Below are 26,354 nucleotides of genomic sequence, written 5' to 3'. Positions count from 1 at the left end.
TTAGAATTCTTCCACGGGGTGGGTATGAATCCGGTCAGGAATGTGACATGGTGACATAAGAGCTAAATGAGACCCAGTTAAAAATATATGATACTGATACAATGGCAAAAGCTACGTTAAAACACATCGACGATTACATTAAAACACTCGCGAACGCATCATCCGCATGTAGGAAGTTGACATCAGCAGGTTGACATTCTAAAATCAGGTGCCTGTGGCGGTGTCCTTCGCATTCCACGATGCTGCCGCTCTATATGCAAACTCCCGCTGAGTTCGCCACGCTTTACGACTTTCTAACAGGTCCCGATTTTCCCGACTTTTGGGTCATTGACCTGACCTGGAAGGTCACCCGATAATCTAGGACCTTAAAATTGGGTATCATCGGCTTCCTCTCGTCACGGGCAACACGCTCGTTTTTTCCGCGAAGCTCTAGCTCGATCAGGGGCGAAACAGCAAGGGGGGTCCGTTGGAGCCCCCCCCCCCCTATAGGTACGTTCGCGGCTGGAAAAACACCAATACGGGTGAGGGCTAGTTTTTGGAGCTGATTTTGAATTCATGTATTCATTCAATCATTATGAAGTTGTTTTGGTCGGCCTACAAAACATGTAACGAAGCTGTTAGTGCTGGCTGACACCTATCATATGTAGGTACCTATATACCTACCATGAATAGCCGTTGGGACGCTTACTAGTTGACCTGACCTGACCTGACCTGACCTGACCTAACCCACCCGAAACGCATAAGAACATCTTCGCTGATGAAATCTTGTATGAAACTCAAAGTCAGGGCCCTGAAAACTCGTAAGACCTCACCAGAATTATCTAGCATGCCTCGATTTTCACGACTGTCGGGTCATCAAACCCGACCTGAAAGGTCAACCAAAGACGTAGTACCTATATCACAAGTTGATTTTTACGACCATTGGGTCATTGACCTGACTTCAAAGGTCAACCGATGACCTAGGATCTTAACATCGGCTTTCTCTCTTCACGGACAGCAAGTTCGTTTTTTTTCGTGAAGCTCTAGCTTGATCAGGGACTGGAAGGTAGAAGATCCACCAGACCCCCTTTCCTTCCCACTCTACGTTAGTGGCTGGCGAAACGGCAATACGGACGTGGGTTAACCCTGCCTAACTTGGTCAGATCCTATCTGATCATGAGCAGTAGATCATCAGATCATTGTCCACCTGTTTCAGAGATGGAGATACAGCAACTTCAAGAGGAGATGGCCAGATTCCGGCAGGCGCTGATTGAGGAGCGCACAGCCCGACAAACCATAGAGAAAGACATCTGGAAGGCCATCGGTAGGCTGGAGCAGAAGGTCTGCCCACCCAAGGAGAAATGCGACCGTCTGCTAAAGGCTACTTGCAGCCTTCAACAAGGAGAAGCAAACAGCCTGCAGCAAGAAGAGACAAGCAGCCTTCAGGAAGAGAAGACAAGCAGCGTTCAGCAAGAGAAGACATGCAAGCTTCAGCAAGATGAGACATGCATCCGACAGGAGGGGTAAGAAATAGTACGGGTAAGAAATAGCAACGGGTAAGAGATAGCAAAGGATGAGAAATAGCAAGGGGTGAGAGATCCCCCCAGAGACTGCAGGGGGGGGAGGTAAATGCAGCTGGAGTGAGAGTGGGAGGCAGTGAGACTCATGAGAGGCAGAAGGGGTCACACTGGGTGAAGCGGATCATGTTAGTGGATGGCATTGTTGGTCCTGGGACCTGGCCGAAAGAAGTAGTTTCTGACTCTGGAAATTTGTAGGGCTGGCCTATATGGATGTGCAGGTCTCGCGGGTTTTAGCGGTAGGTTTTGCACCTATAAAATTTAGTATATTTCAGGCTATATCTTCGTCGTCTTAAGCTTAGTGTTGAAGATGCCATCGACTTGTTGGTTCACAAGCCGGCCATGAGCGTGTAAAATGGCGTCATCGTAGATCGATTAGTTTCTGAGATATAACCGGAAATGTAAAAGTGCAATGCCTACCGCTTAAGCTCGCGATAGCCGTACCTATGGCCTATGGGTGGGAGGGATGTAGGGTTTCGTCAGAGGTCGTCATCTGACGTCATATTGACGTCATCTCCTCCCAGTGACGGTGAGGACGTCACCACTCCGACGGACGACGCTCCCACCAAATGTGACGTCATCAATTCTGATGACGTAACGACCCAGGCGGCGCCGGCTGGAGGCGACCTGAATAAAACCGATCCCAGTGAGACAAACATCGATATCCTGGACACGGATGCGCTGAAGAAGGTGCTGTGCAAGCTGAACTGCAGGGAGATGCTCCGCGCCAGACGTGGTAAGTCTCTCGCCACGGTGAACCCCGAGCTCGTGTTTTATAAGGCGATTCCAGCCGACGTGTCTTTTCTTCCTCAGCCAATTGAAATGCAGTCACGCGGATGTAGGTATACTCTTGGATCCGACGGCTGGAGAAGTCCCATCAGGCTATATGCTCTGGTCTAGAGATAAAAACTATTTATAAAGTGACCACCGACGCTGATGCTGGACGGTGACACATGCCCATTTTCTCATTTATTTTCCGTCGGTGTCGACAGTCTGTCGGAGCTGGCGGTCCGCCGTCGACGATATCGTCGACGACTGTCGGCGGAAGCTCGCCGATCGGTCTGCTCGGGGGTTTAACACTTTAACACTGACGAATCTGGAGCTCGTGATACGGGCAAAAGACCAGCCGAAAATGACATCACTGAAGGCGCCGACCGCTGAAAAGGGCACCGACATCCGACTGGTCGGTAAGTCCTGTAATGGATTATGGAACACACTTTACATGATCTGATGACTAATTATCACGTGACCTGTCCAATGTCCATGTGATTATTACTTTACACACAGTGTTGTTGTATTCCATGTATCCTATGACCTGTCCATGTGATCGCTAGTTCACTGACGGTGATGCTGTATTCCAGTGGGCAGTTGCCACGCCCTGCAGACAGCCGACCTGCGTGGCTTCAAGCTGAGAGTCTCTGCCCTGCGTCGGCTGGCGCGTGCCAACGCCTCCAGTCTGCGTGAGCTGACACTTCCAGCCGGCATCGGTGACTGCCAGCTGGAGGCGTTGCTGGAGCCGCTGGAAGTTCTGGAGAGACTAAATCTTAGCCTACCCGTGAACAGCACCGGAAAGTGGCTGTGGCTGCTACCCAAGTCGCTGAAGAAACTGGACATCACTGGTAATGGCCGCCCCACACTGGACCTCGCATGCGGGCTTTGAGTTTGCGGGTTTTGAGTTTGCGGGCATAATACTAATTCATAGAGTGATTAGACCGTTCCCTTATGGTTACTTCATGACTGCAGTGAAGCCGGTACACCTTCAGAAAATTACATATAGGCGCAAAACCAGCACAACGAACCTAAATTCGAATTAAACGAAAAACCCGCAAACCTCGCAGAACTCGCAGACCTCGCAGCGAGAAAAATCGAAAGTTGACTCAAAATCAACTTTTGGAATGCGATGCAAGATGGCTCGCAAGCTAAAAACATGCATACTCGCTTGTTCGATGGTAGTGTGGGTCACTCAGCATATATTGTATTATTTGATTCTGAGGAAACCCGAAAACCCAAAAACTCGCAACCCGCATGCGAGTTCCGGTGTGGGGCGGCCTTAAGGCCGCCCCGCGTGTCGCTACGTGGCCCAGGAGCCAAGTTAGAAGGGGGGGGGGGTTCAGACACCCCTCCCCCGGCCCGGCGCGGAATCTCAGAGCACCGGCCCGGCGCGGGTTAAGATGTCCCTGTTCCAGGTCTCCATGCTCTAAATCCCCGAACTGTTAGAACATTTTACTGTTTGCTAGTAGGACCTATATATATATAACAGCTCAGACTGCATATGCTGTAATGTGTAGTAAAAAAAATAACTGACCTTATTTATGAAGCCAAACAGTAATTATGTAAGAATATGATGGGTATAAGTGCCTACTCCTGTGTTGGATACTAACTTTACACCAGTGTTGTATGCTGACTCTGTTACCGTATTGGATACTGATTGCTGCTGCTTTGGATACTCACTCTGTTCCTGTTGGATACTGACTCATCTGTGTTCATGTTTCTCTCCACAGGGTCGGGAATGACTCGGTCACCAGTGAGCTCAGTTCATAGTAGTAAACTGCGTGTCGGCATACAGCTAGCAACCGACAAACTCCTGGACCAGCTGAGTGTTCTGTCGAACCGACAACCCGATTACCGAGTTACCACGCTGACCATACTCGGTGAGCAGCGGCAGCACGGACAGACAGTCAGTAAGCCACGCCACTTAGGGACATGATGCTCAGCTTTGTATATGATATATGTCAATTATGTCATATGTGAGCCTCACTTCATAATTTGTATACCAGAGCCACTGCATGTCAGGTCTTGTTCAAAGATAATACAAAATAACGACATAAATATGCCGGAACCACCGTTCGTTTCTCTACATATGTCTGTGCTCGTTACCACCCCTTCAGTCTATCATATACAGGGCCTTACGTACTACACGTACATGTAGGTATGCATTGTCTGGTTGTACTTACGTATTTTGTTCACCTACCTCTCATATGTTACCAAAGTCACTCTCGCGTTTTTTTTTTTAAATATTTGGACCTGAGCCACTTTGTCATTATTTCTGTGTGTCTGTGTGTTCAACAGAGTCACCGTCCGTGACGCCGGGAGCACTGGCACGTCTTCTGGCTTCCCTCACCAGCTTGTGGTGGGTCAAACTTGGCGTGGTCGGTGCCACTTTGGAAACCAAGCTGGCCGCCCTCCGCGGCTGCTCTGAGCTGTGTGGAGCGAATCTCGCAGACCCGCGGCCCCTCACGGACATCCCTGCCCTGACCCAGTCAGAGGTGGCAGCGGTCAGCAGGTCAGTCGGCCGGACGGCGCCGGCGGGTATCTGTGTAAACGAAGTCATACAGACAGACAGACAGACAGACAGACAGACAAACAGGACAGGACAGGACAGGACAGGACAGGACAGGGCAAGGCAGACAGGGCAGGGCAGACCGACAGACAGACGGCAGCTCTGGTGATCCGACAATGCACGTCATGGGCTGCGCGAAGCATACGACATGCTCCGTTGTGACTTACGAGATAGACTAAAGCACAGAAAAGCAGCGTCTTTGCTGAGCAAAGTCCGTGGTCTGGCTCGAAAACTGCGAGCATCAAACATGACTGCATTTCTCCAAAAACAAAAATGTCTGCCTACCACTTCACATCTTGGATGAGGACACCAGGTGAGGAAGCATATTAACCCGCGCCCGGCTGGGGGTCCTGGATTTCCACGCCCTGCTGGGGGGGGGGGGGGGGAGGGGGTGTCTGAACACCCCCCTTCTAACTCGGCTCCTGGGCCACGCAGCGATACGCGGAAGGCGGCGTTCGAAAGAGCGCCAAAAATAATGACGAAATCACTTCGGTCAATTTTTTGGTCAGGTCAAAGGTCAGGTCACCAGAGGTCATTGAAGGCAAAATTTTGCCGATTTCCAGGTCGAATGTCGACAATTTCCAAGAAGCCAACGCATAACTCGGAAACCAATAGAGCTGCAGCGCCGCGGAAAAGCGCATTCGATAGCCCTATTAACGCCCTTTCTGAGTAATTCACTCAGATTTGACCTAACGTCAACGGTTTTGCCTGCAGGGGGCAAAAACTGCAAAAATAGCCGATTTTTTCGGAAACAGTTTTTCTGCAATAACTTTTGACCCAAGCCTTGTACGAGCTTACTTTTACCGGCATCGTGTTCCTCTCGTCAAGACGCATCGAATGAACTATAACTTGACCTTGAAAGGTCAACTTGAAAATTTGACCTCTGGTCAAGGTCATGACCTGACCGGAAAGGGTCATGTTGCATATCAGTCGATCCGTATCGTCGAGCTGAACACATCTAAGAAGTTTTCATCGCTCTAGCATGCCTCTATCAAAAGTTATTTGCGAAAAACTGTTAGATACCATTCGTGACCTAAGATGACCTCAGGGGCATAAACAGGGGTCACAGACACCATTTTTATGTTCAGTGTGTCTAAACCACTTGTAATTCAGTGTTTGGGAGTGTTTATAATGTCATTTGTCCAAAAGAGGCGCATTTCAATTTTCTCCCATTGAACCTGCCAAAAAGTCAACACGCCAGAAGTCAACAAGCTAAAAGTCAACACGCAAGAAGTCAAAAGACATAATGTCAAAGAGACAAAAAAGCCGACATGTCAAAAAGTCAACACGCAAAATGTCAACGCGCAAAAAGTCAACACGCAAAAAGTCAAGACGCTAAAAGTCAACGCGCCTAAAAGTCAACACGCTAAAAGTCAACACGCTAAAAGTCAACACGCTAAAAGTCAACACGCTAAAAGTCAACACGCTAAAAGTCAACACGCTAAAAGTCAACATGCCTAAAAGCCAACACGCTTAAAGTCAACACGCTAAAAGTCAACACGCTAAAAGTCAACACGCCAAAAGTCAACATCCTAAAAGTCAACACACTAAAAGTTAACACACAAAAAGTCAACACACTAAAAGTCAATACACAAAAAGTCAACACACAAAAAGTCAACACGCAAAAAGTCAACAAGCAAATAGTTAATTGAGGTGCGCAAAAAGGCGATGCGCAAAAGTAGTCAACAGCAAAAACTATAGTCCTTGACAGCAGTCGTTAACTAAGTCGGTACCTACAAGTACGCCGCAGCCCGCGTCTCAGCTCCGGTCGGCGACTGACCCGCGCTGGGCCACCTGATCCCTGGCCGCCGCCCGCTGGGCGCCGGCTGTACCACATTGACACAGCGCGTCTCGGCGCGTCCCCGTGCGTGCCCCGACGTGCGACGTGCGTGCAAGAACGACGAATACCATCGAAGGCTGGCACAGGACGTTTAGGGGTGTGGTGGACTGTGCGAATCCCAACGTATACCGCCTCCTGCAACGGCTGCGTCAGGAGGAGCACCACTGGCCGGGTGAGATTGTTGTGCCAACACGAGGCATTGGGAGCAGCTCCCAAAGACTGCGTGCCTACTGTTCTGTTCGTGCCATTGTTCGCCAGACACTTAACGGGCCCCCTCGGTTTTTCGCGAATAACTCGTGTAAAAAGCGGCTGATCGCGACGAAACTTTCAGTACCATCGCTTTAACCCGCGCCCTGATAGGGGGGGGGGGGCATTTTGGCCCCCCTGTGGTTTTTCTTAAATAGCGAGAAAATTTTGGGTACCTTACCGGGCATCAATTTGACACCTTCACACAAAATTTCAAGTCACAGGTCACCTCAGGTCAGGAGTTATTGAGGTCAAACTGAGGTCATGTTCGAGTAAAAATGAGCAAAAAACATGACATCTTGAAACGCTCACCAATTCTACAGTTAACAAGCAATTTTAAAGTTCTTTATTTGGTTGTGTAGAGAAAAGACGGCGCTACAAAACTGCTATCTCGGATTTTCAAAATTTTGGGATTTTCACCCACAAAAATAAAAAATAAATGTTTTTTTAGAAAAACTCAAAAAATTTCCAAACTTTTTTCGAATTTCGAAAAAACCGGAATATATGTGATAGTCCCTGCGCTCTTCGATATACATACCAAATTTTAGATCGACACCTCTTTTTTTGGCCAAGTTATAGCGAAAGAACTGTTAAAAATTGATGACGTCAAATTTTTGAACTCAATTTTTAGCAATTCTAGACCTCGTAGCGCAAAACGGAGACCACCATTGAACTCCCCGTGACGAGCTGCATCGAATCAATACCCATTTTATGCAAAAATATCAACTTTGAAATTTGACCTAATTTGACCTGACCTTGACCTGACCTTGACCAAACGTGACCTAAGCTGGCCCAAAAGTCTGCCTGACCCACATTATCGCATTTGTCATGTAAAATGGACCATAAAACATGTACCACACGACACTTTCATATTGTGACCCCCCAGTGACCTGACCTCTGTGACCTGACCTGGTATCAGTGACCTCAAATAGCAAAATATGTGTTTGAAGAACATTTCCCCATCGATGATTTTCAATGAAATGTATTTTACTCGATTTTACAACGCATTTCTTGAAATGCGTGTAAACGGTGAAAATTCGACCTTTGACCTGACCTGTGACGTCATCGGTTTGACCGAGGTCAATGAAATTGGGTCACAAGGTAGTTCCCCGTTGGGGCTATCCAACGCCGTTTACCGCTTGTCGCTATGTTGCGTGGTTCTCGAGATCTTAGGGGGGGCCAAAATGCCCCCCCCCCATCAGACCGCGTTGCTCGGCAGACCCCATCAGGGCGCGGGTTAATCAATTTTACACCTACCCTGAAAATTTCATGACCCTGACCCCAATGAAATTTGACCTGTGACCTACTTTTCGAGACCATGTTTGGCCGGAATCGCGATTCGGCGTATATCGGCTCGCATTAGCCGCGCGTTTGCAGTCTTTTCGTGGTTTCAAGCGTTCAAACATGGGATATGATGTTGCTCCAATGCATTACGGTGGATTTCAAGGTCATAAGAAGGTCAGGTCAGGTCATTGACCTTTGATGACCTCGGTTCGCTTTTTCGAGATTTACATGTTTCTATGCTAGTTGTTGGAGCTGAATTCGAATTTAGCAACCATTTGAACATTTACGAAGTAATTTTGGTGCCTTCGTAACATGTTACGTAGCTGTCAGAGGCGGTTGCCACCTACTACGAATACCCGGCAAAACCCTTACTGGTTGACCTGACTTGACCTGACCCGACCTGGCCTAAATGTATGAAGACATCATCTATGATCATAACTGACATGATATTCGTGATCAGCACCCCGAAACCCCCATAGCAGCCACGTTTTACGACGTTATAACAGGTCCGATTTTCCCGACTTTTGGATCATTGACCTGACCTGGAAGGTCAACCGATAACCTAGGACCTTAAAATTGGGTATCATCGGCTTCCTCTCGTCACGGGCAACACGCTAGTTTTTTCCGCGAAGCTCTAGCTTGATCAGGGGCGAAACGGCAAGGGGGGGGGGTCCGTTCCAACGGTTTCCCCCCTTATACGTTCGTGGCTGGAAAAACACCAATACGGGCGAGGGTTAATAATACATAGCTTTGTGTGTTTATCTCTGTATATAACGTTTTCCTATTTTTATTTATTGATTTGCTTATTTTATTCATTTTTTATTGCAGCAAAGGCATCGCCAGTATAGTAATTAAAAATTATAGGTGATTGATTTTTGTACGTACACACGGGCAGCATAAAAACGTAGAAACTACTCACGAGGTTAAAGATCCCCGCCCCAGTAGGGACCGTCTCCAAGGCCGATCGATAGTGAAAACGCCGTTCGAGCCGTTCAGGCTTTCGCTATTTGCTCCTGACGTGGATGGCCTGCGGTCGGTGGCAGTGGTCGCGTTACAGGGCAGATGAGATGAGTGAACGGGGCGGGCCGTGTCTGGCTCTGATGGACACGTTAACCCTATTCCGTGAGGGGAGGGGAACCGTATTCCGTGAGGGGAGGGGGGGTGACCCCCCCCCCATTTTTTATTGTGCCATTGTCATACGCCGCAAGGCTTTCAGCTCATACTCGGTTATTTTCCTTAACATCCATTGCGCACATTCTGGCAAAAAAAAACAAAACAAAATGCCGGGTCAGGTCAGGTCACTAGGGCGGGTTTGTTGACCCCACCTCAGAAAAGTTTGCAATCACACTAGATGACTAGAGTTTTACTGGAACAAGTTCCGTTCTTCAAGTTTTCATTCGGGTATGTGCAAATTGTATGCTTCAGAATTTCTATATCTTTAACCTGAGGTCAAGTCAGATTCGTGACCTTTACATTAGAAGCCTACGGGAAAATATTGAAATGCCTCCTGCTTAGAGTAAACGAGTCAAAACCATCCCATTCTTTCAGGATTATGACAGATTATCTCATGTATGTAACGACTGATGATCCAGGTGTCATTGACTTTGTCTCTTTGACTTGTCCTTTTCAGTTTTTAGATTTTGACTTTTTGTCCTTTGGATTTTTCGTAATTTGACTTTATGTCCTGTTGACTTTTCGTCTTTTGACTTTTGTCCTCTTCACTTTTGTACTTTTGACTTTTTGCCCTTTTGACTTTTTGTCCATTTGATTTTTTGAACTTTTGACTTTTTGGACTTTGACTATATGTCTTTTTGACTTTTTGACCTTTTGACTTTTTATTTTGACTTTATATCCTGTTGACTTGTTGTTTTTTACTTTTTGTCCTTTTGACTTTCTGTCCTTTAGGTTTTTGGGTTTTGACTTTATATCCTGTTCACTTTTTGTCTTTCGACTTTTGTCCTTTTTTACTTTTTGGCAATTTTACTTTTTGCCGTTTTTACTTTTTGTCTTTTGACCTTATGTCCATTTGACTTTTTGTCTTTTGACTTCTATGTTAGTTGACTTTTTGTTCGTTGACTTTTTGGCAATTTCACTTTTTATCTTTTGACGTTTTGTCCGTTTTGACTTTTTGTCTTTTGACTTTCCTCTTTGTTGACTTTTTACCTGTTGACTTTAAAAAAATTTGACCTCTTACTTTTGACGTAATGTCTGTTGACTAATCATCCTTTTACCTTTTATCATTTGACTTTTTGTCCGGAACCCTGTTCAAACACCCCCCCCCCCCAGCAGGGCGCGGGTTAAACGTTCTAAAACGGATCCACGAGCTCAAAGACACTAGGACTACGCTGCCGCCGCCAGTTTCTCGCCGCTAAGGAGATGTGGAATGAATCCAAGAGTCTCCGGTGTTTTAGCAGCCTAGTTCTTCTTAACCCGCCCATGACTGGGGGAGGGGGGGCTCTACAGAGCCCCCTCCCGTTTTTCGACCGTTTCTGCTAAACCATTTGACGGATCAACACGAAACTTGCGGTTCCTTCAGCAGCAACAATTTGACACCTTGTATTTAAATTTCAACTTTCTAGCTACCACAGTTTGACTGAAAATGACGTCAGAGTGACGTCATGTCAGCCGATTTTGATGCAAAATATTGAATTACGGCAAACGCTCTCAAGAGCTTAGTTTTAAAGCTAGATCCAATTTATTTGCATCGGTGGACTGCAAATACACGTAGCTATCAAACTGCGATCTCGAATTTTCGAAATTTCGAAAATTTTGAAAAATATGTTTTTACAATAACAAAAAAAATATTTTTTGATTTTTTCAAAAAAAAGTTTTTGATTTTACGCAATCACCGGAATATATGTGATAGAACACACACTGGTGAACTACTCTAGCAGGTTTCAGCCCAATACTTTAAAAAATAGCTAAGTTATTTGCATTATTGTCGAAATTTTGCAATTATATATTTTCAAAACCATTTTTGAGTACGTGTTTGACATCGTACAGCAATATAAATGTCTTCATCGTGTTTCTTAGCTCAAACTGCATCTGATAGGCACCTTTTTCGTTGAAAAATTTCATTTTCAAAATTTGACCTTTTCTGACCTGAAAGTGACCTGACCTCCGGAAAATTCAGCTGAAAGTGACCTCAAATGACACAGACGACATTATTTTTTAAATCTACGTGTAACTAATGGACCATAAAACATGCGTCACGTGACCGATGCATAATACACAATTTTCGTGACCTAGGATGACTTGGCCTCAGTGGCGCAGCCAGGGGGGTCAGAGGGTCAGCTGACCCCCCCGAAATTTCTGTCAGGGGCCCGCTCGAGAGAGAGAGAGAGAGAGAGAGAGAGAGAGAGAGAGAGAGAGGGGGGAGGAGAGAGGTCCAAATCTAATCGGACGAGCCCGCTTCGAGAAATGCCTACTGGGACACCACAGGTGAGGGGCCGGCCTGGGGCCCCAGGTGGACGGGGCCCGGGCCCCCGGGAGAACGGACCCGGGCCCCCTGGGTGGATTGGGCCCGGGCCCCCCGTGGATGGGTCCGGGCCCCCGGGAGAACAGACCCCGGGCCCCGGACCCCCGGTTGGATGGGGCCCGGGCCGCCGGGAGAACGGGCCTGGGCCCCCGGGAGAACGGGCCCGGGCCCCTGGGAGAACGGACCCGGGCCCCCCGTGGATGGGTCCGCGCCCGCGGGAGAACGGGCCCGGGCCTCCCGGAGAACGGGCCCAGGTCCCCGGGAGAACTGGCCCGGGCCCCTGGGAGAGCGGACCCGGGCCCCCTGGGTGGATGGGGCCCGGGAACCCCGTAGATGGGTCCGGGCCCCCGGGAGAACGAGCCCCGGGTGGACGGGGCCCGGACCCCGGGTGGATGGGGCCCGCGCCCCCGGGAGAAAGGGGCCCGGGTCCCCGGATGGATGGGGCCCGGCCCGGGCCCCCTGGTGGACGGGCCCCAGAGCCCCGGGTGGACGGGGCACGGGTCCCCGTGTGGATAGGGCCCGCGCCCCCGTGTGGATAGGGCCCGGGCCCCCGGTTGAATGGGGCTCGCTAGGGTGACCCGCTTGCTCCGCAACGCGAATAAGAGGTATTTTCGATCAGTGGGCGTTTGGTTGGTCTTGTGTCCGTGGGTTATGCATCCATTTCGGTCGATTGCTTTTTGACGGCTAAGCATTTTGGTTTGGGAAAAAATATCCATCGCATTGAGTTGAGGTGCTCGTGTCTGATAAGCATGCGTTCTACTATAGAACATTTTATGTGTAGTTTATAACAAAGGTTGACGCAGGTTATTAAAAAATTAAAGCCATCGATGAATTACTATAAAGAGGTTTGAAACATTTATATTTTTAAGAATACTGTTGCTCGTCATGCAAAAGTGATGATTGGATTTTGAACAAAATGTAATGCTCTTTCCAACTATGCCATTTTCAACTGTCAAACGTACCAGGTTATGCAGAAAAACCCGTGTAATTAAGTTAGTGCTTAACAAATACCATTTTCTTCAGCGATTTGTTCCACCTTGTTTTTGGTCAATTAGCTTTTCACAATTTTTCCATGAGAGACGCTACATTTTTTTTTGCCCACAGGCTTTGTTTGAAGTTTGAACCCACTCCGTCAAACAGTCACCCGAAAATAGCATTAAGTCCCAAATCTGTCCGAAACGTCAATTTTCCAGCATAAGTGCCCTCACGGGTGCACGTGGCGCGTGCCATCCCTGCACCGCACACCATTCGATAGCCCGTTCGATTCTTTTCACTATACTGTGTTCCCCGGCCCGATCGGGCCCACGGTTACCGAGATAATGCACGGGGAGCGGACCCGTGTCGGGCAAATTTAGCCATTTTCGCCCGATTTTGCAAGCCGATTTATACATGTAAAGTCTATGACGCGAATTTGCACTTTTTGAGCACGCACCATGTGCTCGCTATTGATCCGATCGAGCTGAGACCCTCAAAGGCACGTTGCCCATCCTTGATCTATACGTTGCGCAAATTTCAGCGCACTAGGCGCAACGGTCTGACCCATACCCTGCGCTAAGTAACACCATGCCGGGACCTCGGTAGCAGACAAAATCTACGTCACCACATCACCACCGTACCACACCACAACAAACCCGGCCCGAGGGTGGTACGACCCCCCCCCTCGCGTTTGGCCCATGCTCGAGCTAGAGCTTCGCGAAAAAACGAACATGTTGCCCGTGACGAGAGGAAGCCGATGATACCCAATTTTAAGGTTCGTGGTCATTGGTTGACCTTCCAGATCAGGTCAATGACCCAAAAATCGGGAAAATCGGGACATGTTAGAACGTCGTAAAGTGTGGCTGCTATAGGTTTTTTTTCGGGGTGCTGATCACGAAAAGTTATCATGTTAGTTTTGATCACAGATGATGTCTTTATGCATTTAGGCCAGGTCGGGTCAGGTCAGGTCAGGTCAACCAGTAAAGGTCCTGCCGGGTATTCGTAGTACCTACGTGTCAGCCGCCTCTGGCAGCTTCGTAACATGTTACGAAGGCACCAAAACTACTTCGTAAGTGTTCCAATGGCTGCTGAATTCGGATTCAGCTAAAAAAAAAACTAGCCTAGAAACATGTATAATTCGAAAAAAACACCGAGGTCATCATAGGTCAATAACCTGACCTAACCTTCAGGTGACCTTGACATCCACCCTAATGCATGGGAGCAGCATCAACTCACAGAAAGCTTGAAACCACGAGAAGACTTCAAAAGCGCGGCTAATGCGAGCCGGCATACGCCGAATCGCGATTCTGGCCAAACATGGTCTCGGAAAGTTCGTCACAGGTCAAAGGTCATTTGGGTCAGGGTCATGAAATTTTTAAGGGTAGGTGTAAAACTGATCAACGCGAGGGTACTGAAAGTTAGGTCGCGATCGGCCGCTTTTTACGCGAGTTATTCGCGAAAAACCTGAGGGGGGCTGCATAATCCGCCCCCCTGTGCCGGCGAGGGTTAAAACTTATTGTGAGCGAATTCACGTAATGAAGAAGAATAAAGGCAAAATCTACTACAGCAGCCAATAGATGACTTAAAGGGACCCTCCCACCTTAACATTAGATTTGAGTTGAGATAGCCAAAATGGGGTCCCTGGCTCACAATTACCGGTTTCGGCACTCGCAACATCGAGAAATGCCTTAACCCTCGCACGACCAGGCCATTTCTCATAACACGAACGACCAGGGGGGGGGGTTGTTACGACCCCCCCCCCTGGCGTTTCGAAACGGAAGGTCGTAGAGCTTAGCGGAAAAAACCAACGGATTGCTCTCAACGAGATCTCGCGATTGGTTGTATATTTTTTGGTCCTAGGTCAACATTTGACCTACTTTTGACCGGTCAAAGGTCAAATTTTCGGAAAAATAGACTTTTTTTCAACTTTCGGCGGCGATTGCGGCAAAACGGTGGGAGATATCGACTTGAAACCTTCACTATCGTGTTCCTTGATCAATTCTCTATCGTTTGGTATGTATTTCGTTTCCCTAGCTCTAAAAATGGCGCGTTGGGAGCGCCGGAAGTCGGCAAGGTCACAGTCGGCGGCAGAAATTCGAAAAATCAAAATTTAAATTTTTGAAATCTGATTGTATTTTTGGATTTGGGAGGTCCATTTGCTCCCTATAGAAGCTAATATTGCTGCATATTCCCATTGAGGTGACAAGAATTAGCAAAATAGTGGTTCGGGCGCTTTTCAAAAATAGTACCGGACGCTGTTCCTCTTGTGACGTCATAGCTCCGTGACCTGACCTGACCCGGTCAAATTTCTTATACCATATGATAGCCAATACTTGCCCCAACATGCATGGGAAGTTTCATCACGATCCATCAACCGATGTCCGTACCACCGGCAGGAAACCTCGGGCGTTGGCACTCAGTTTGTGAAAATCCGGCCGGAGGCTGTACCTCTTATGACGTCATAACTCCGTGACCTGACATGACCCGATCAATTTTTTTCGGCATAAGATGCGCAAAGGTTGCCCCAGAGGGTATTGAAAATTTCAGCCCGCTACGACAAGCCGTTTAGCGTGCACTTCGAAAAAACCTCAGGGGGGGGGGTTGATACAACCCCCCCCTAGGCGTTCTAGGGTTAAATAGGAAATATTGAATTTCAAAATTGCAGCATTTTGATTCAGAGGGGCTAATGCATAGGAATACCCCTCTGAATGTGTGACGTCAGCGCAGATATCTAACGATTTTTAAATGTTTGACTAAAACGTTTTGTAGCACGCGGTGGTATATGCTGCTTTGTGCGCAACAAGTGCCGCACTTTCAGCTGCCAAATTATTGCTTCCAAATAAAGTCGCTAGGAACAGCGGAGATCCCAAAAAGTAAACAAAAGTAAAAGTCTAATATCTTGAAAACCGGTGAATATTTTTCGGTGAAAGTTGGTAGATATTCGTTTTCGCTCTTTCTGAGCCGAGCGACATCACTTTCATGCCAATTCATAAACTTTTTTGAAGGTGGGAGGGTCCCTTTAAGACAGGCACATGGGACTACTTAAATCCTGTCCGATTCCGACAGGCGACAGAAGCAGGCAACAGTTCCGTTTGCATATGTATGTATAGGTATGCTATGCATATTGCGGAAGAGGCACATTTCGGCCTCGAAAGATACGAGTTCATACGTCATGGTAACATATGTCATGGTCAATTCGCGTAGAAATTGACTGACTGATTGATTTTTTTTATATTATATTGATTTTTGCACTGACTGATTACCGAGCTGTTGTTCTATCAAAATTTTCCGATTCAAACTCGCTCAGGGTTATCGTGCAGGTAAAGGGGGCCCGCTCAGCAGAATGCGTATGAAATATGGAAAGATTCTGAAAAGTGGGTGGGGGGCCCGCACACTAGAGGGCCCGCTTTGGAGGAGATGACCCCCCGAAACGAAATCCTGGCTGCGCCACTGCCTGGCCTTGACCTGAAAAATTCGAAGTAAAGGTTCGGTACCCTCAGGGTATCTAAGGCATATAGGTATCAAGGAGTGCGTAAACCAAAAATGAGCCTGATCGGACTTGTCAGCCGGAGGCCAGAGCCTAAATTGTGAACAAGCAAAAATGCCGATAATTTAAACTTTGACCTGACCTGTGACGTCATCGGTGACCTCGAGGTCAATGAAAATAGGTTTCGCTCGACAGTTTTTCCAGAGCTATCAGGCACCGTTTGAATTTTTACGATCGGCCCAGTAGTTTCGGAGATAGGAGGGGGGGGGGGGTTCTGGAGAGCCCCCCAGTCACTCGAGTTATGGAAAATACCCCAGTCATGCGCGGGTTAAGGACGAGATGCTGAACCGGGTTAAGGCAGCGTTCATCACGCTGACGGCTGACGGAACGCATTCACCGGATCTAAAGCAATGAGTCCGATTTTGCGCTGTCGTCGACGCAGAGCTCCAGCTCGGATCCGGAGGAGGAAGGGGCAGAGGACCTCTTTGAGAAGGAACTCGACCAGCAGGAGGGCCGGCAGGTGGACAAACGGTCAACGCGCCCGATCCCCCGGGACGCTGTCAACAATCTCAAGAATCTGGGTCGAATGAAGGGCCGAGCTGTATGGGACATCATACCATCCTACCCCGCGGTTATACAGCCATGCAGCCTTGCACTCGCTGCGCTGCCGGTGACCCAGGTCAGCGTCGAGCGGCTCTTCTCGGCGATGAGGCTGCTGCTCACTGACCTGCGGTACAGGCTCAAACAGGACGCCGTCGAGGCTATTCTGCTTCTGCGTACAAATGGGTGATCTGGCTGACGCTCGCTCCGTAATCACTATTTGCGAGTCGCACTACCCCAGTCTGGACATTTCATCTAGCGGTATTCATATCTCCGTTCCCCTGTGTGGGTCGTACGATGTCAATTTACAAACAATTTCTATGGTCTTATTTGGCTATTGTCAGTGTCAACGTGCCATGAAGTGTGGAGGTGACCGCTGGTGCCACTGTGTGTCACTGTGTCTCGCAGGCTGACCTGTTCTGTTCTGTTCTGTTACAGGATGGCAGTGACCTGCAGGAAACTGGAGCACCTGTACCTAACCTCCTCAGCAGCCAACTGCCAGGCCGTTCTGACCGCCCTGCTGAAGGCAGACCTGGGCCGTACCATCTATCTCAGTGTCCCCAGTGAGTGACGGCGCCTCTGACCACCCACACCAGCCGACACGGCGCCACCGGCCTCTCTGGCATGCACCAGCACTAGACATTACTACTACTAGCACTACAGTAGTCTAGTGCTAGTAGTAGTCACTACAGTCTACACTACAGTAGTGTAGACGTCACTAAGACTAGACATCACTAGCACTAAACGTCACTATCACTAGACAGTAGACATCACTATCACTATAGGTCACTATCACTAGAGGTCACTAGTAGTAGTGTGACGTCACACACGCCTCACATGATATGATGCCTACTCAGACATCAGCCGGGAGGTATGACGCACGTCACTTGTAAGCCGTACATATGTTGACAGTGTGTGTTTCACAAAGTGACGTCACACCGTCAATATGGGCTAGGTGTTTGTGACGTCACTGTTCAAACGGTACAATATGCTTTTTATGCATTTGTACTGATTGGTTTTATCATTTACACAATCAGCCAACGTGATACAATGTTATGTGAGTGACGGCACACTTTTCTGCATTAGCTGTTAATGACGTCACTCTAACGGCTCATTGACAGTGACTGTCTCTCAAGGTGACGTCACGACTCACGTCATCAGTCTGAACTGGTTGTCTATGACGTCACTATCCGGCGTTGTGTGTGTGACCAGACATGGTCTCCTTTCAGGGGCTGTAAAGGGAGAGCTTAGCAAACCGCCCAACGGCAGTAGCGTCTACGTGAGTTACTTCGACTAAACCCTCATCTGGGCGGCGCCTCGCCGGCTGCCGTGCCGTTGGTGGTGTCACATTCCGGCAACAGATGGCAGCACCGTCTCCCGTCGGCAGCGCAGTACCTACTTTGAGTCGTCCCGCCTAGCCTGAAACACGGTCATTTTACCGCTGCATTCGAGACCAGGAAACACCACGGAAAGGGCAGCCATGGATAGCGGTTATGTGACACGTTCCAGCACAGAGATTTGTGGTTTTGTACGTTCTAGCGCGGTGTTTTGTGTCGCTATTGTGGGTCCTCGGTCCGGGCTACCTGGAGCACACATATAGCTTATGTTGATAATTCTGCGTTATATGGCCAGCCTGGTCACTAATCGAGACAATTCCACGGCCTGGATTTCCGTCCAACCGTCGAAGAACCTTTGTGATCGTGACGTCACGTGTGTACTCCCGTTGTTCAGCTGAGTCGTGATTCACAGTGACTCTGTTGGCGAGTCACGACCGAGTGTGAAATACACGGCTGTTAATCACGGTGTCCGTCTCTGCCGCGGTGTGTTGTCGGCGGTAGTCCGTCAGCGACTTTGGAGACGCCGTTACACCGGGCCCGGGTGTATGTGTGACGTCATAAACACCGACAGTATGTGTTTTGGTGGAACCGAGAGGTACTGGGGAGTTTCAACACCAGGGAGGTAGGTTCAGCTGATCCCCTGATGACGTCATACCTACTCTGTGACGTAGGACGGGCTAGTGGGACAGCAAAAGCCGGGATGGTTGTGTTTGGACTCCTGATAGGAGCCTGTCCTGTAATCTAACTAGGTACAACTACAGCAGTAAGATAAGATAATCTCTGCAATAATAAAGAAATAATTCCGTCCCAGGACCAGTAGCAACCGGTCGCTAGCGATTTTCTGCCGACCACAGTTGTAAGTAAGTGCGGTAAGTATCGAACTTAGAAAGAGATGGACGTGTGTGTAAAAATGTAGACTTGCTCGTGTTATGGGACCTATGCATGATGCAAGGCATATTGCTTTGTTCATATCGTGTAATGCGTGGTTCACACCGGATCCGTAATGACCGTTACGTTCCGTAATGAACACGGCGGCGATTAAAAAATATTTTGAAAGTGGAGGGAACAATGCAACGCGCATGCGTAGTTCGATTTTTTGGCGACGTAACGCTGTATTTATTACGGATTCGGTTTGCACCGGAAATTGCCATCGTTGAGCATCGTTGAGCGCGGTCCTTCGAATCAAGTACGCCAAAACTATTTTGCCTATAAACAACGAAAAATGGGCTAAAGCCAAGAGCTGTTTCTTAAAGCGACCATCCCACCTTTACATTAGTTTTGAGTTGAGATGCCCATTGGTGGCCATGGCCTGCAAATACCGGTTTGGGCACTTACAACATCGAAAAATGCTTTAATTCGGAGATATGGAATTTAAAACCTGCAGTTTTTGGATTCTAAGGGGCTAATGTATCGGAATGCCCCCTTAGAATTTGTGACGTCAGCGGAGATCTAACCATTTTAAATCTTAGACTAAAAAACATCGTCAACACGGGTGGTATACGCTGCTTTGCGCGCAACGTCTGCCGCACTTCAAGGCTGCCAAATCATTGCTTCCAAATAAAGTCGCTAGAAACAGGGGAGATCCCAAAAAGTAAACAAAAGTAAAAGTACCTATAATATCTTGAAAACCGGTGAACATTTTTCGGTTAAATTTGGTAGATATTCGTTTTCGCTCTTTCTGAACCGAGCGACATCACATTCATGCCAATTCATTAAAGGGACCCTCCCACCTTCAAAAAAGTTTATGAATTGGCATGACAGTGATGTCGCTCGGTTCAGAAAGAGCGAAAACGAATATATACCACATTTCACCGAAAAATATTCACCGGTTTTCAAGATATTAGACTTTTACTTTTGTTTACTTTTTGGGATCTCCGCTGTTCCTAGCGACTTTATTTGGAAGCAATAGTTTGGCAGCTAAAAGTGCGGCACTTGTTGCGCGCAAAGCAGCATATACCACCGCGTGCTACAAAACGTTTTAGTCAAACATTTAAAAATCGTAAGATATCTGCAGTCTGCACTGACGTCACACATTCAGAGGGGTATTCAAATGCATTAGCCCCTCTGAATCAAAATGCTGCAATTTTGAAATTCAATATTTCCGATTTAAGGCATTTCTCGATGTTGTGAGTGCCGAAACCGGTAATTGTGAGCCAGGGACCCCATTTTGACTATCTCAACTCAAATCTAATGTTAAGGTGGGAGGGTCCCTTTCACTTTTTGAAGGTGGGAGCCGGGAGGGTCCCTTTAACACGCGCACTGGCTCCCTTTAACACGCATCCTGGGGAACTCTGTTGTGTGTGAATTTCATGACCCTAGGTCACTATCTTCAAGGTCAAATGAGGTCAAATGTGGTCAAATCTGCCATATGAGCGACTCTTTTGCGTTTACACGCCGATAACTCAGAAAGTTACCGTCTGATTTTCTTTTTTCTTTCACTATACGAAAGAACATACATTTTTAAGTATGAATGGTGAATTTCTAGTTAATCCAACAATAAATATGGCAGTTAGAAGCCTGCTAAAGGTAAGATGTCGCCGGCTGAAGCGGGATCGGCCGACGCGGGAAACGCGGCAATCACAATTTTGTGTTTACACACTCGAGTCATACCTCAAGTTGTTACCGGCCGATTTTCAAAATTCTATGACCATATGATTGCCTGTACATTTCTCAGTCTTTTCACAAAATTTGACGCGAATCGAATATAATCAGCGGTAAGGAGCGCGATGTAAAGACGGAACCGTCCCGCCCCGGCACAGTCTACAATTCAGGCGGCGCGTAACGGCCAGCGCCGGCCGCCGCGCCGCCGCGCCGCCGCGGCGACAGGATGTTTGACTTTACACCGCTATTACTAGAAAAGTTGCGAACGGATTTTCTTATTTCTTGCATGAGAAGATCCGCAATTCATTTCTGGACAGGTACCCAGAATTTCACATTAACCCGGCAAGCGGTGGGCCTACCAGCCACCTTCCGCGCGGTGGGGGGGGGGGGCATTTTTTCCCCCCGTATCTCCGAAACTACTGGACGGATCCGGAAAATTCAAACGGCGTTCGATAGCCCTGTAAAATTTGCTCTGACAAACCAAATTTCATTGACCTCAGGGTCACCGATGACGTCACAGGTCAGGTCAAAGATAAAATGTTTCACCGTTCACGGGGCTTCTAGGAAAAGCGTTATCACCGAGTAAAACGCATTTTGTCGAAAATCAGCGGTAAGGCGTCAGTTGTCTAGCACATATGTTGCTATAAGAGGTCACTGACATTACCAGGTCAGGTCACAGGTCAGGTCACCAAGGGTCACAGGTCAGGTCACATGAACCTAACTTTAGGTACTAAGGTTGTGCGATGCATGTTTTATGGCCAATTTTTCATTTCCAACTCAATGGTGTTGGTTATAAGACTATCAGGTACGGCTTAGGTCACTTTCTGGTGAAGGTCAGGTCAAGGTCAGGTCAAAAAAGGTCAAATTTTAAAGTTGATAGTTTTGCATAAAATGGGTATTGATTCGATGCAGCTCGTCACGGGGAGTCTAATGGTGGCCTTTGTTTTGCGCTACGGAGTTTAGAATTGCTAAAAATTGAGTTTGAATATTTGACGTCATCAATTTTGAACAGTTTTTTTCGCTATAACCTGGCAAAAAAAAGAGGTATCAATCTTAAATTTAGTATGTGGATAGATGACGGTAAGGACTATCACATTTGTTCCGGTTTTTGCGAAATTCAAAAAACTTTTTGGATTTTTCGTCTATTATATTTAAAAAAATCTATTTTTTGATTTTTTTGGGGTCAAAATCCAAAATTTTTAAAAATCCGAGATAGCAGTTTTGTAGCCCTGTCAATTCTACAGCTTTTATGTCTTATTGTTTTTCTGTATTTGCAAAGTTATAGGCCTGACAGCTCTTCCCGCGAAACCCTTTTTTGGGTCGAAAACGGCAGAACATGACGTCACTCTGACGTCATTTCCGGCCAACATATCATAGCCTTTGGAAAAATTTTGGTCACAATGTGTAAAATTGATGTACGGGAGGGTACTGAAAGTTTGGTGACGATCGGCGCAGCGGTTCTGGAGATATATCGAAAAGTCTGCAGGGGGAGGGGGCAAAAAATAGCCCCCCCCACCAGGGCGCGGGTTAATTAACTACAACTGTGGGCATGACACTATACAGAGAATCTTTTACCTTTTTTTGGCATAAGCAAGAAAACATGCCTATGCTGGTCAACGCTGAAGTTCATTTTCTACACTCATGACCTACGGCCCTCCAGCAAAAGAGTGGTTGGTTAGCCTATGTGCTTTTGGTGTAATAACTTTAAGTGACAGAAACACTCATGTATAATGACTCATTAGAAGTGAGTGGAGTATTCGTGCACACATTTCGGCAATGGTTTTCAACAGCCATTAGACGTATTCATCAGTGCAGATCGATTATTGTGATGTTGGCAACCAACCACTTAATGCCTGGAGGGCCGTACGCATCGTACAGTTTGCTCAATTGGCTTGCGAAGCGTCCATGCGATGTCCGTCCAAGCATCAAGTCTAGCAGGGCAATATGGGCAGCGAAGTTGACTCAGAACTGTATCCCGCGCCGGGCCGGGGGGGGGGGGGGTGTCTGAACACCGCCCCCTTTCTAACTCGGCTCCTAGGCTACGTAGCGACACGCGGTAAGCGGCCATCGAAATAACGTCCAAAATAAGGACGAAAACACTTCGGTCATTTTTTGGGTCAGGTCAAAGATCAGGTCACCAGAGGTCACCAAAGGTAAAATGTTGACTATTTCAACATTTTGGAAACTGCCGACGGCTATCTCGGGAACCGATAGAGCTACAGCGCCGCGGAAAAACGCATTCGACAGCCCTTTTACAGACCTTTCTGAATAATGCCCTCAGATTTGACCTCAGGTCAACGGTTTAGCCTCCAGAGGGCAAAAACTCCAAAAATAGCCGTTTCTACGAAAAGTGTTTTTTCGGCAATAACTTTTGACTCAAAAGAGCCATGACATTACTTTTGCCAGCTCGTGTTCCTCTCGTCGAGACGCGTCGAATGAAATATAATTTGACCTTGAAAGGTCAACTTTAAAATATGACCTCAGGTCAAGGTCATGACCTGACCGGAAAAGGTCATGCTGCATATCAGTCGATCCGCAACGTCGAGCCGAACACATCTAAGGCGTTCTCAGCGTTCTAGCATGCCTCTATCAGAAGTTATGAGCGAAAAACTGTTATTCTGTTCGTGACCTGAGATGACCTCGGGGACATAGCGAGGGGTCACAGTTGCGATTTTCCGGTTCAGTGTGTCAATTTTACCTACATCTCGATGTTTGAGAGTGTCTAGAATAGCGTTCGTGCAAAACAGACGCTTTTCAATTTTCTCCCATTGACTTATGGGTTCCACGACAAATCGACAAGTGCCCTGCACCCTCATATTTTATTTTTTGCTTAAAATTGGTCTAATGGGTTGTGATGGGCGGGGAAGCAAGCTGTGGCAAGGATTTTTTTCTTCGAACAACGGTTTCCGAGATATAGCCTCGGGCAATTCCTGGATGTCGCGCTGCAGCCCTATGTTTGGCGGCCTATAACTCAAAAACTATTGGTTTTCTACAATAAAAACTTTATATGGTTCAACTCACAATCAATCAACAAACATTTTGGCTATCTCGGATTTTCAATTTTTGAAAATTTTGATCACGTGACCTTTTGACCTATTTTTCGAAGAGTGACCTTGATATTTTCCCCACTGAAAGTTGCAATTTGTCTGATGACGATTAAAGCCTTATCAATTGTCATTCATATGCGAAAATAAAAAAGTGGATATCGCCCTGCGTTGACCTCAGGTCAGGTCATTTTTATGACCTGTCCATTATTACGAGCGGGAGCGACAGCGAGATCTCGAGAATAAAGCAAGATAGCGACAAGCGGTAGGTCACGTGACCTAAGGTCAACTTTTGACCTTTCGACCTTTCGAGGTCAACATACACATGTTTCGATGCAGATCGACGAGAGGATCACGATGGTGCTATTAGTTTATTCCTAGCTGGAATACCTTGAAAGCTATTCTAGAAAAACTTCATATATATGTAGTGCCGCAATTTTGACTTCCTTCTTGCTCCGGTGACGTCATCTTTGACCTGACCTGAAAATGACCTCAGTAAAAATTATAGACCTTATCCATTTGTACCCTGCACCGTTTACCGCTTGTCACTATCTTGCTTTATTCTCGAGATCTCGCTGTCGCTCCCGCTCGTAATAATGGACAGGTCATAAAAATGACCTGACCTGAGGTCAACGCAGGGCGATATCCACTTTTTTATTTTCGCATATGCATGACAATTGATAAGGCGTTAATCGTCATCAGACAAAATTGCAACTTTCAGTGGGGAAAATATCAAGGTCACTCTTCGAAAAATAGGTCAAAAGGTCACGTGATCAAAATTTTCAAAAATTGAAAATCCGAGATAGCCAAAATGTTTGTTGGCTAATTGGGAGTTGAACCATATAAGTTTTTATCGTAGAAAACCAATAGTTTCTGAGTTATAGGCCGCCAAACATAGGGCTGCAGCGCGACCGGCTGGAATTGCCCGAGGCTATATCTCGGAAACTGTTGTTCGAAGAAAAAAATCCTTGCCACAGCTGGCTTCCCCGCCCATCATAACCCCTTACACCAGTTTTCAACGAAAAATAAAATATGAGGGTGCAAATTTAATTTTTTATTCGTCGATTTGTCGTGGAACGCCCCTTATAATGGAGAGGCCGCAAAATTGACCTGACCTTAGGTCACCGATATCAAAATTCCGAGATATATATTTTATAGATAATGTTGCTATAATAAATCGCTGAAAGTTTCAAGGAAATCGATCAATCGGTGTAGCTATGCATTCTTATTTTTTTCTGAGGTGAGGTCACTTGGCGTGACCTGGTGACCTGACCTAAGGCGACCTGGGTCTGAAATTTTCACAACATGTGCGACAAAAATGCACAAACGGGTGTGCCAAAAACGGCGGCGCTCTGCGCGGCCGTTTTTGAGATATCTGCGAAAAATCGCAGGGGGGGGGGGGGGTGTTCAAACACCCTCCCGCCGGCCCGGCGCGGGGTATAAAAGACGTGTGCAATATCTGATATTTCTTTCGGCACGAGAATCTATGCATTGGAATTAATTTTGTGGACTTCGAACTTGACCTGTAATATACCTAGGTACATGATTAGGCCTATGAAGGAAATGCTATCTTTCTTTAATCTTTAATGTGAGCGCTATCGGCCCAGCCGATCCCGAGATATGAAAAAGGAGTGCGCACGTGCAGATCAATACCTACCTTTGTCGACTTGTGAATTCTACATATAAGCATGGTATCATTCAGCATGCTTGATATAAGCACTTTCGGCCCAGCCGATCCCCAGATATGAAAAGGGGTGTGCACGTGCGCACGTGCAGATCAATACCTTTGTCGACTTGTGAATTCTACATATAAGCATGGTATCATTCAGCTTACTTGATGTAAGCACTTTCGGCCCAGCCGATCCCCAGATATGAAAAGGGGTGTGCACGTGCGCACGTGCAGATCAATGCTTTTGCTGACCTGTGCAATCTGCATGTAAACTTGGTGTCACTCAGCATACTTAATATGAGCGCTATCGGCCCAGCCGATCCCAAGATGCCAAAAAGGAATACGCACGTGCGCACGTGCAGACCAATGCCTTTGCCGACGTGTTCAATCTTCATATGTACATGGCGTCATTCAGCATACCAAATATGAGCGCGATCGGCCCAGCCGATCCCCGATATGAAAAAGGGGCACGCACGTGCGCACGTGCAGATAAATGCTTTTGCCAACCTGTGCAATTTGCATATAAACACGATGTCATTCACCATACCCAATATGGGCGCGATTGGCACAGCCAATCCCGAGATGTGAAAAAGGGGTGTCCACGTGCGCACGCGCTGAGACAATTCAAAATTGTCCTAAGGTCACGGGATGTGCTGTGTGCACCCAGCCAAAACAACAAATATTGAACCGTATCGATTCAGCCGTTCCCGAGTTATGGTATGACGAGCTCTTTTGGAACCTCTCGCGTCGCACGTCGCACGTGCTGTAACAGGCACTCATGAGTGTTATCAATAGCACAATTCAGGGTAGAAAGGATGCAGCCCCTTTCCAAAGAAGACCGCTCATTAAATAGTAAACTGTTTTGGAGATACATGTCAACTTAAGTCATTACGGCGG

The 26,354-nt window shown here is 47.3% G+C and overlaps 1 protein-coding gene across 1 annotated transcript; it reads left to right on the top strand.

The window, feature by feature from the left end:
• Positions 1 to 1,201: 1,201 nt before the first annotated feature.
• On the top strand, positions 1,202 to 18,610 carry LOC122390795. Its single transcript, XM_043384105.1, has 8 exons — positions 1,202 to 1,502; positions 2,081 to 2,292; positions 2,549 to 2,743; positions 2,918 to 3,175; positions 4,058 to 4,207; positions 4,626 to 4,839; positions 17,245 to 17,369; positions 18,036 to 18,610. The coding sequence occupies exons 1-8, from the start codon at positions 1,225 to 1,227 to the stop codon at positions 18,101 to 18,103; spliced, it is 1,500 nt and encodes a 499-aa protein (XP_043240040.1). The 5' UTR covers positions 1,202 to 1,224; the 3' UTR covers positions 18,104 to 18,610.
• Positions 18,611 to 26,354: the final 7,744 nt, after the last annotated feature.

Source organism: Amphibalanus amphitrite, unplaced genomic scaffold (genome assembly GCF_019059575.1).
Source record: "Amphibalanus amphitrite isolate SeventyFive unplaced genomic scaffold, NRLGWU_Aamphi_draft 000409F_arrow, whole genome shotgun sequence".
Taxonomy (NCBI): domain Eukaryota; kingdom Metazoa; phylum Arthropoda; class Thecostraca; order Balanomorpha; family Balanidae; genus Amphibalanus; species Amphibalanus amphitrite.
The sequence above is the reverse complement of the archived record's forward strand: the minus strand, read 5'-3'. Positions and strand labels throughout refer to the sequence as shown.